This window comes from Pituophis catenifer, unplaced genomic scaffold (assembly GCF_029215685.1).
Source record: "Pituophis catenifer annectens isolate HBS135680 unplaced genomic scaffold, rPitCat1.0.hap2 SCAF_1, whole genome shotgun sequence".
Lineage (NCBI taxonomy): Eukaryota > Metazoa > Chordata > Lepidosauria > Squamata > Colubridae > Pituophis > Pituophis catenifer.
Window position 1 is genome coordinate 171,580,562 of NW_027256881.1, and position 11,282 is coordinate 171,591,843.

At 41.7% G+C, this 11,282-nt stretch overlaps 1 protein-coding gene across 1 annotated transcript in view; it reads right to left on the bottom strand.

Moving 5' to 3' along the window:
* Nucleotides 1-10,369, bottom strand: part of ATIC (5-aminoimidazole-4-carboxamide ribonucleotide formyltransferase/IMP cyclohydrolase) — an 85,219-nt gene extending 74,850 nt beyond the window's left edge. The window contains exons 1-3 of the mRNA XM_070933191.1: nt 10,297-10,369; nt 8,488-8,614; nt 582-658 (exon numbers count right to left, since the gene is read on the bottom strand). Coding sequence (XP_070789292.1) covers nt 582-658; nt 8,488-8,614; nt 10,297-10,318 — 226 coding nt within the window. The 5' untranslated portion in view covers nt 10,319-10,369. The remainder of the gene's footprint in view (nt 1-581; nt 659-8,487; nt 8,615-10,296) is intronic.
* Between the last annotated feature and the right edge of the window lie 913 nt (nt 10,370-11,282).

Genomic DNA, 11,282 nt, shown 5'->3' on the forward strand with positions numbered 1-11,282 from the left:
TGTAACAGTCCAATCCCTTCAAGTCCTTGCTAAAGATGGCCAAAGGGGAATAGCAGTAGAACCTATACTAAGAAAATAATATAAAACAGTTGGTGTATGAAAAAAAAAAGAGTACTATCACATTCTCTTGTAAAGATTTTACTCTTGAAGGCAAGCTAGCTTTTAACCCTAGCCATCCCAATAATTGCTTGAAACATACCAAGAATGTATATTAAAATGTTACCTGAGAAACAATGCAATGCACACTATTTTAAGTCATTCTATAGATTATTCTTCAGCCTTTGATGTGTGAAGCAAGGTATCAGAGATGCCTTTTCCTGTCAGGCATATCTATCGTGCTGAAAAATGCTTTCATATGGAATAATCCTTTATGACAACTTTCCAGCTTCCAGTCTGAATGGATGCAGCTGCGACACAAATTAGCTGTCTGAATAACAGCAGTTTTAATCAACCTTCTTCAGTTGGCTATTCTTGAAATGCATTTTATAAAATTACATTTTATGTAAGAGAATCTGTTTTTTATTATTATCTGTTCAAGGACCATAATAAAGTGTTAATTCATTCCCAACAGAGTAACATACCTGCATGTACTGCAGGATGAAGAGTTTTCACACGTCCTCCAAGCATTTCTGGAAAGCCAGTAAGATCAGAAACATCTCTGTTCCAAAAGGGAAGGAGGCAAAAGCATTATGTAGCACCTACAGCATTCATATAACACAAGGGTTAGCATCTAGGCTCCAATTTTGCTACCTCTAGATTGTTTTCTTATTTACAAGATTACCGTATTTTTCGGAGTATAAGATGCATTTTCCCCCCCTAAAAGAGGGTGAAAATTTGGGTGCGTCTTATACACTGAATGTAGTCCTGCCCACCTGCCAGCCTCCACCCTTCGGAGGCTGTCGGCCTCCACGTGTCGCATTTTCTGGTGGTTCCAGGCGGCGGGGATTCTCACTTCCACTCGGATTTTGGTAACGAGCAGCACAGGTCTTTTTATCCATTTCAAACAAACCCTATCACCCTACACACATTTAACTGGAGTGGGTGGGGTGGGGTATGATTTTCATGGGAGCAGAAGAGAGACTTAGCACCGAAGGCTCCACTCCCGAGATGCCTATCTTCCTACCTATAGCCATAGGCGTTGAAAATCTGACTTTCTCGCAGCAAGGCCTGATAGAGATGCAGCACTTCAGTCCTCCTGGACACTGCCATCTCGTAAACACAGAGCCGGGCTTCCCGGCAAGCCCCCTGTGCCTTTGCTGCCTCAGTTGGAGCCTAATTCTAGAAGCGGCCCAGGGAAGCACAGAGGTCGGGACTCGGTTGGCGAAGTGGGCGCTGCGCAGGAGGCACAAGGCAAGGCGCTGCCACCCGAAAATACTGTTGCTGTGATCTCTGCCGCCTAGAACCGCCTAAAAATGCAATGCTCTTTTTTTGCCTCTGCATGCCCCAATTTTGGAATTGGGGAGGAAAGTGTTTTCGGGCGGCATTGCTGGCTGGAACCGCCCATCGCCTGAAACGCGATGCTTTTTTTTGGCCTCCGCACGCCCTGTTTTTGGAATTGGGGAGGAAAGTGTTTTTGGGCAGCAGTGCAGATAGCGTAAGGCAAAGCGCTGCCACCCGAAAATACTTTCCTCCCCGATTCCAAAAACAGGCAGAGGCAAAAAAAGAGCATCGCGTTTTCAGGCAGTTCCTGGCAGTGGAGATTGTGGCAACAGTGTTTTTGGATGGCAGTGCCTTGCCTTACACCTCCTGTGCAGCTCCTGAAAACGTGATGCTCTTTTTCCTCCCGGATTCCAAAATCGGGGTGTGCAAAGGGGAAAAAAGACCATTGCATTACAGGCGGCGGGCGGTTCCGGCCAGTGCTACCGCCCGAAAACTCTTTCCTCTCCGATTCCAAAAGTGGGGCTTGCGGAGGCAAAAAAAAGAGCATTACATTTTCATGAGGTTCCTGGTAGTGGAAATCATGGCAACAGTGTTTTTCAGGTGGCAGCGCCTTGCCTTACGCCCCCCTGCGCAGTGCCTGTTTTGCCAACTGAGTCCCGAGCTCCGCGCTTCCCCAGGCCGCTTCTGGAATCAGGCTCTGGCCGAGGCAGCAAAGGTACAGGGGCTTGCCAGGAAGCCCGGCACCATGTTTATGAGATGGCAGTGACCAGGAGGATTGAAGTGCTGCATCTCTATCAGGCCTTGCTATGAGAAAGTTAGGCTTTCAATGCCTATGGCTATAGGTAGGAAGACAGGGGTGTCTCGGGAGTGGAGCCTTCAGTGCCAAGTCCCTCTCTGCCCCGTGAAAATCATCCCCCCCACCCCATCCCCCCCCACTCCAGTTAAATGCACGTAGGGTGATAGGGTTTGTTTTAAATGGATAAAAAGATCTGTGCTACTCGTTATCAAAATCCGAGTGAAGTGAGGACGCCGCTGATACTAATGCTGGTAGGCAGAGGTAGATTTTTATTTCTTGTTTTCCTCCCCAAAAATTAAGGTGCATCGTATAGTCCAAAAAATACGGTAAATTGTGCATCAAAAGCAAAGTGTCTACTCTAGGGAATAAAGAATGGTGGATACCATTTACTTGTGTCAACTTATTTCATGTCAAATTGGGATTCTTGTGAGAAAGTGGAGGGGTCAATACTTTTGGCCACCTATAGGACATTTGTTGTTGTTACCACCTATAGGACATTTTGTACCAGTTTTCCTTCAGATTGTAGCTTGGTGTAATTTTTATTGATTTGCTCCATAGGTTGTTCCACTGGTTTTTTTCTTTGAAATTTTGCATCTATTTTATCAATTTTTATTTGTTGCCTCCATGTTGTATTTAAATAACAATTTGTAAATGCAGCCTAATAAATTATTTTAATTATGTATTAATATTTCAAATTCTGCCATTTTTCTTAGGGTTTCTCCTCCTTCTCCAAGATTTCCTAAGATTTTTTAGCCATTTGGAAATACCTTAACCATGATACAGTAGATTCCTTTCTTTACTAAGCAATAATTGATGTATCTTTTGTCTATTTCATGGGTCTAGATATAGCATATTGGCATATGTAATCAGATTTTTTTACTATAATGTTCTTAACTAACAAAAATTGATGAAATATTCATATTCATATTCTCCCCCAGGAAAGAAACATGCAGGCACCTGACTTTGCCAAATGTACAAGCAACAAGACGTAAAGTAGCTCAGATTTTCCCAAAGAAAAAAAAGGCATGTTTTGGTGATGAGAGATTTAAAGGACAGAGACAATAATCTGTAGACTAGACAAATTCTTAAGGGAAATGTGTTGTCTTCCAAGTGCAAAGATAAAAGATGTGATGGAGAGGCTCGCCAAAATAATTCAGCCCTTTCTCCCATTTCATATTGGGACAAATAATACTAATAAGACCCTGGAAGCAATTTCAATGGACTATGAGCAACCAGGCAGGGTAGCCAAACAATTAGGAGCCCACAGGTGGTCATCTCATCTATACTTCAAACTGAAGATCAATATACCTCCGAGTCTCTTCCAGCATTATGATTCTATTTATTTATTGTTTAGTGTATGGAATTTACAGGTCATTCAATCACAGATATACAAATTATATAACACTAACATACAGTATTTGGGGGTGGGGGACTAATATAAATCCTACCCCAAAAATAAGTCTGGGGGGATGGCATGGCTAGCACAAGAGGTGGCGAACATGCGGAGGCTGACCATGACCAGCAGCAGCCACAGCCTGCTGGCTCTTTGGCAGAGAGAAGTCAGAGCCTGGAGGCAGAAGCAGGGGGGAGACAGGTAATCCGTATTTGCTGTGTGGCTGCCTGGCTCACTGGAGGCTCGTGCAGAACTGGCAACAGGCGGAGGCACAGGGGGTGGAGGTAAGCAATCCTGACACCCCATGCAGGTGTCTGCCCCAGTGCAGCTGCAGACAAGCCAAGAGACAGAGGGACAGAGTGGGCGGTGCATTAGGATCACCTGCCCACCTGCCCCCCACCCCCCCGCATGCCTCTGCCTGCCTCAAGCACACACTTTTTGCCCAGAGGGAGACTGGAAGCTTTGCCTGCTTGCAAATGGGGCGCTTTGAAACAGAGCTAATCGCTCTGTTTCAAAGCGACCCAATTGCAAGCAGATGAAGCTTCCAGTCTCTATTATTTCTCCATCTGGGCAAAAAGTGTGTCTGCCTTGGGAAGCCCTGTAAGCCGTTGCAGCCGTGGGCAAGCAGATGATGGGAGGGAGCAGCCAGCCAGCTGCAAAATAAGACATCCCCGCCCCAAAAAATAAGACCTAATGGGTCTTATCAAACCCTCCCCAAAAAAGACCCAGTCTTATTTTTGGGGAAACATGGTGTGTGTGTGTGTGTGTGTGTGTGTGTATGTACATGTATACGTATATGTATGCGTAGATGTACATGTATGTATGTATCTTCTGTCAACTTAGCAGTTCGAAAGCATGTACAAAATGCAAGTAGAAAAATAGGGACCACCTTTGGTGGGAAGGTTAGTGTTCCGTGCACCTTTGGAGTTTAGTCATGCCAGCCACATGACCACCAACATGTCTTCGGATAGTGCTAACATTTCGGCTTTGAAACAGAGATGAGCACCGCCCCCTAGAGTCGGGAACGACTAGCACATATGTGCGAGGGGAACCTTTACCTTTACTTATATGTATGTATATATCATATACCGTTTCCCCAAAAATAAGACCTATCCCTAAAATAAGTCCTATCGTGATTTTTTACGCATGCGTCTAATATAAGCCCTACCTCCAAACTAAGCCCTACTTAAAAGCCTGCGCAGCCAGCCAGCCACCCACCCATTCTGTCTGGTTTCTCATGGTGCTGCGGCCATGAGCTGAGGCGGGTTACTCAGGGCCCCCACAGCCAGACCATCCATACATCAATATGTGCCTCATGGTGGCAGCACCAGCACTCATGTGCAGCAGGAGCCCACATGCCACCAGCCCACTTCTTCTGATTGCTTGCGGCTGCAACGGAGCAGGAGTGGTGTGCCGGTGCAACGAGTCGAGGCAGGGGTCAGAGCATGGATGGCCTAGGTGCGGGGGCCCTGAGGTAAGCCAGTGTGGGGCGCGTGGAGAAGCTCCACCCCGCCTCACGGCCATGACACCAGCTAGATGCAGTGAGGAATTCCTATTTGGCTTTTCAAGTGAAAGACAAAAGTTAAGAGAGAATTATTTATTCTAAGCTAGCCTTATAATTCAATGGGTAAGAATTTGAATGCAAGTAGTAAAGTCCAGTCTTATAGAAATTGGCTTGGATATAGAAATACGTACCTTTTAAGAAATAATTAATGGTACAATGTCTGATCTTGAAGAACTAAAGTTGCTCCTAACACATATCCCAAAGTAGATGCCATTATTGATACCTATACTTCTTTTGCACTTTCCAGAACATTGTAATTTTCCTTTTTTTTTTCTTTTCTGATATATTTGCCACTTTTTAAACTGGTATATACATTACATAATATTACTAGGGCATAGAATTAAAGCCTTGAATTGTGTAGCAAACCCCAAATTTGAAGGAAACAAGTACTCATGGGAGATATATAATACTTACTCTTAGAGTAATATTTAATACAGGTAGTCCTCAACGTACGACCACAATTGAGCCCAAAATTTCTGTTGTTATGTGAAACATTTGTTAAGTGAGTTTTGCTTCATTTTACCACATTTCCTGCCACAGTTGTTAAGTGAATCACTGCAATTGATAAGTTAGTAACCTGGTTGTTAAATGAACTTGGCTCCCCCATTGACTTTGCTTGTGAGGTCGCAAAAGGTGACCTGGGGACACAGCAATAGTCATAAATATGAATCTGTTGCCAAGTATCTGAATTTTGATCACATAAAAATGAGGATGCTACAACGGTCATAACTGAAAAACGGTAATAAATACATTTTTCAGTGCCACTGTAACTTGGAATGGTCATTAAATGAACTGAGGACTACCTTACAATAAAATGTTGATTTAATGGACCACTTTGGAGAGAAAGGGTATCTCTTTATGTCACTGATGTAATTTTTAGCACATGTAATAGATACTGTTATCTGCATCAATTTACCTCATTTATGTACAGGTAGTCCTATTTAATATAACCATTTATTTAGTAACCGTTCAAAGTTACAATGGTGCTGAAAAAAGAGATTTATGACTGTTTCACAGTACGACCACTGCAGCATTCCAGGGTCATGCAATCAAAATTCTGACACTTGGCAACTGGCATGCATTTATGTTGGTTGCATGTCCCAGGATCATGTGATCACCTTTTGCAACCTTCTGACAAGCAGACTCAATGGGGAAGCCATTCACTTAACAACCATATTGCTAACCTACTGCATTTTTGAAGTATAATTTGTCTTTGCATAGGATCACAGGAAAGTACAGTATACTGTAACTGTCATGGGAGTTGAAAAATACTGAAAATTCCAGTCAGATTCGTCTTCTGAATCCCTAGTTCATAAACATATGCAGTAGCCAACAACTTCTTTCCGTCTCCCTAGTAGTAGACTGCCAACAATTATAAGTCTTTCTGTCCTCTTGCTAGACGCAGCTGCTTCTCTTTATTTTTCAGGGGTCAATCATCCTACCTCTTGTTCAACAGAATCCCTTTTCTGCCCCTGAAAATTCAGAACCCACTTCTTTTGCAAACCTCTACAAGCAATTTCTGAATTCCAGTGGTACAAAGTATCTTTTTACCACTTCCTTCTGGTTCTCTCTCATCCATTGTTTTTGCATCCTTTGATTTTCTTCTTAACAGAGGATCTCCATTCTTTAACTTGATCACATCAGTTTAAGTATGGCCACTCATGGCTTCCATTTTTTTTGGACTTTTTGTACAAGCACTACTGTGAGCTTGGATTTGCTGCTAATATATGCTGAACTGTTTTCAGACAGGAAATACAAACATTACATGTCATAACCAAGTACTATGTCCTGGTTTATTGGTTTATTTTAGTCAATTTATTTTTTATTGGTTGTAAGGGCATCTGTAAGACAAACAAAATCTCTAAGCTGTGGGGCAATATCAGAGCTTTCCTTGCAGACTGCAACTGACCACCGGGTTAAAATAAATGAAGACATACTTTGATGTGAGCTGATATTGGATTGCTCACAGCTTTCTTATTTAATATGAACAGCCAGGTTTGATGGCATTCTAAGAACTTTTAGCACATGGAAGCTACAATAATCCATATAGTATTTCAATTAATAGCTAGTTTTTGCTTTAGTTGGGTCTTAGAAGCAGTTACAGCTGATATAAGCATTCCTAAACACAGTTGTCACAGTAAGATAATACTCAATATCATCAACATACTGCTGGTATCTTGCTCAAGTCCTGTAATGACTGTATCCAAGACTTTATTAGGGTTTTCCAATAAGGGTCAGCCATTAAGATGACCCATTATTAATCTAAAACATGAAATAAATCTAGATTTTAAAATATTGCTGAAAGACATCAGTGAGGATACCATTATTTATTTTCTGGATTTACGTTCTCACCTATCTCACATGATTCTAGGCAGCTCACAACAACTGATAAAAATAAGGGGAAAAAACTAAATGACATTTCCATCAGAAGACATAAGTACAAGAGGAACCGCAAACTGCATACCAGATCAGTCAGGGGCAGTGTTACAGAGAGACAGAGATGTCAACTCTTCTATCTCCAGGGGGAAAAACATCCATAACCACTTTTGCTAAGGTTGAGTTTCTCTCTCTCCAGGTCCTTTCAGTCTTTCAGTCTCCAGGCAATGAGCTAGTACCTGAATAGCATAATTTGTCCAGCACTGGTAGAGATGTTTAATGGGATATATATAATGGGATACCGATGATGATCAACTCTCCCAGAGATTTCATATAGATGTTAAAGAGGAGGGGAGAGAGACATGAACTGAGTAACCCAACATAACAGGGCCTAGGGCTGGACTTCTCTTCCACCATAACTTATTGGTTACTGTTATCAGCCACAAGGGGGGGAAAGGTAAACTATTGCAAAATAACACCTCCCACTCTCAATCCCTGGAGCTGGTCCAGCAAAATATCAAGCAATGGTATCAAAAACCACTAAAAGATCTAGGAAGGCCAGAAAAGACTAGTCACCCGCATCCTAAGCTCTCCAATGACCAGCCTTATTAATGTTGTCTCAGTATTATGTAGCCTAGCCTGATTGAAAAGGTCTAGATAATCTGCTTCATCCAAGCCTTGCACAGCTGGGAACCTACCACTATTAGGACTTAATTACCTTTCAAAGTAAATATTCCACTGGATAAAAATTAAACAATTAACAATGCAAGCATTATGAGCAATTTTATCAGAACACCTTGCAAATTTTAACACAACAGAATTCTGAGTTATAGAATAACATTTCCCAGAACTGATGTCAGAAAGCTCTATTTGTGATGTAATGGAAGAAGCAAAGTGAGGCCTTGTCACCCCAGTTGTCAGGTCAAGCCTAAAGATAACACACAGTAAGATCTAATCAAGTCCAATCTTTTATTTTACCTGACATTCAAACCTGCATCCCGAAGAACTTTTGCTGTTCCTCCTGAGGCAACCAAAGTCAAACCCAAAGAAGTCAGACATTTTGCAAATTCCACCAGACCAGTTTTATCTGAGACACTAAATAAAGCTGCAAGAAAAACAAATTCTTTAATGAGAATATTGATATATAGCAAAACCCCACATTCATACAGGACCAGCTAAATTCACTACAGTTCTATTTTAAGCACTGGTAATCATCAATGAAAAAGGTGATTGTTTTTAAAATCTGATCTACCAAGTAGGTTTCAGTCATACATTGTGTTTCCTGCTACCACTACATGGAAACACTGCCACTTCTTCTCAGCATAACTCAGCAATAATCTTCTATAATTCAGCATTACAGTATCAATCATCTTTAGTGTTGCTGGCATTGTAATTCACATCAGGAAGGCACTACTGGTGGAGGGAGCTAGTCCAGAATAAATTTTGTTTATCCGAATGAACAGGACTTGTATAACAACCTTGCAGCTTTTACAAGATGTCTTTTACAAAAACATTTTCAAATTTTCTTCTGCCTTCCAACTGATGTAATGCTTGGGATAACTGAGAATAATGGGGCAGTTGCTATAGCTGTTTCTTTTGTTAATTTACTTCTACTCAAATTATTTCATATTAAATTAATTTTCCCAGTAATTCCACAAGAGAAAAATGTATTGGCCACAAATAAGAGGGCAAGGTGTACTGTAAATGTAACAGTCAGGATCAAAAATGTAAACTTAAATGTAATATGGGATTTTCAATATTATTTTATTCTCTTAGGATGATAAAAGCTAACTCTTTCCATCTTTTTTTCTTGATTTAAAGTGTGTCTACAAAAATAAGTCCGTATATTCATTTCTATTACCTGAATCAATCCCCTTCAGGATGAAGACATCAAACATGGACAGAAATATAATTAGGCAGGACTGTCTGCTTTATTTCTCACTTTCATGCCATTCTAAGCAGTTATCCTAGATGCCTTTCAATAGGATAAGAGCTCCTCTATTCTTAAAAATATGGTTTTGTACTCTGTCCTTCAATAGGATTCGAAGGATTCTATTTCATTCGAAGTTTGCGACTTTGCACCGCAGTCATGAGAATCAAAGTGAAGATCGCATTGCACTTTACGTTTTACACTGCAAATTGTCCCTGCATATTTGCTAACTCCTCTTGAAAAAATATGCACAAAAGAAACCAGCAAACCAGGGAGAAAAGTTGCGGATTACATTCATCGAGAGCTAAAGAAGATGCAGAAAAAGGCAATCCTCTACCAATAGTTGAAAGGGATCATTCAACCCAAGAACGAAACTCTGCTCACTTCTGCTGATCTTCGTGGGCCTTAACTTGCATCTTGGACGGGGTGAGGTTAAAACTTTTAACCTATCAGGACACTGATTAAAACTATGCACATTGATTTTTAACACGCAATCGCCTTGTAGTCCACGCAGATACTCTGTTTTTTAGCCTTTGTAGCTTTAGTGTAACGGTTTCCCTTCAATTTAGTCATATGGGGAAAAGAGCCAATACTGGTCACGAGGCTTGTTTCTGAATAACACGGGTAAGATCGGACAGAACTTCAGCACACAGCGTACACCACGCTGAAGAGGAGCCCTCCTGTTAAGTCAATCACCAAACCGGGCGGAGCCCTCCAGTAAGCCAAAAACCAACAGACGGTGCTCCCTTCTACTTTCAGAGGGGGGTATTTTGCTGCTGAGAAAGTAAACGAGCAAAACTTTTGCAGAGTAGTGAACCTGCAGGGTCGAGATGCCAGGCATAGCAATCGAAACTCACCCAGCTGCTGCCTCAAAGCCATGTTTGTAGACCCTCTGCAAGAAAACACTCCCAGAGAAGAACAGGCGGCAAGAAAGAAAGCCTGCTCCTCGCGGGTGGATATAAATGAGAAGGTGGTAGTCGAAGGAAGGGGGTTGGGTTACGATTGCATGCCGGGAAGGCGGGGAGAGAACTGAATCGCTGAGGCTTTGATTCAGCGCTAGAAAGAAGTTCGGGGAACTTTGGCCTTGCTGAAAGAAAGGAGCGATCCCTGAATTAGACCCGCTATATTCTAGTCAAGGGGCAGTGTAAAAACTGAATCCGTATTTACTAGTCACCTCGGACTAAATGGCTGTGATGCGGTAACAGTATCTTTTACCTCGTTTGTACCATGCAAAACTCCGTAGATCTACGCAATCTTGGTATACGATTGTTCTTTGCATTGCTTTCTTTATGCAAAGCTAATCATGTAGCTAGATTTGCATGTTTCAGCAATGTGGGTGATATCAGTGCAGTTAAGTTAGTAACCCCGGTTTGTTAAGTGAATTTGGTTTCCCTATTGACTTTGCTTGTCCGGTCAAAAAGATGATCATGTGACCATGGAGATGCTGCAATGGTGTACCTTTTGCACCCAATCTCTCTCCTATTTGACAAAAAAACATTAATGGTATTTCATTATGGTTAGTACTGTTATAACAAACACCTCTAGATATGAAAGTGTTGCATTATTCCAGCTTACCCTAATTACGCAGGATTGCAGAAACGCTTTACAGTTACTCTCAAGTCTAGTCTAAGACTTGTTCTTGACAAATTTATGTGGATTTTGAGTTACTATGATACGGTTTTTTGAGGGGAATCTGAAAATCTGTTCTAGTCTTTCCAGGTATTGATCCAGATTAGTTGGCCCTCCAATCACCTGCACTAATTCTCTGGAATTTCTTAAATATAAAGCTTCAGCCAATCAGTTAATTACTTCAAATGTAATGTGGATGGTACCTCCATTTGTC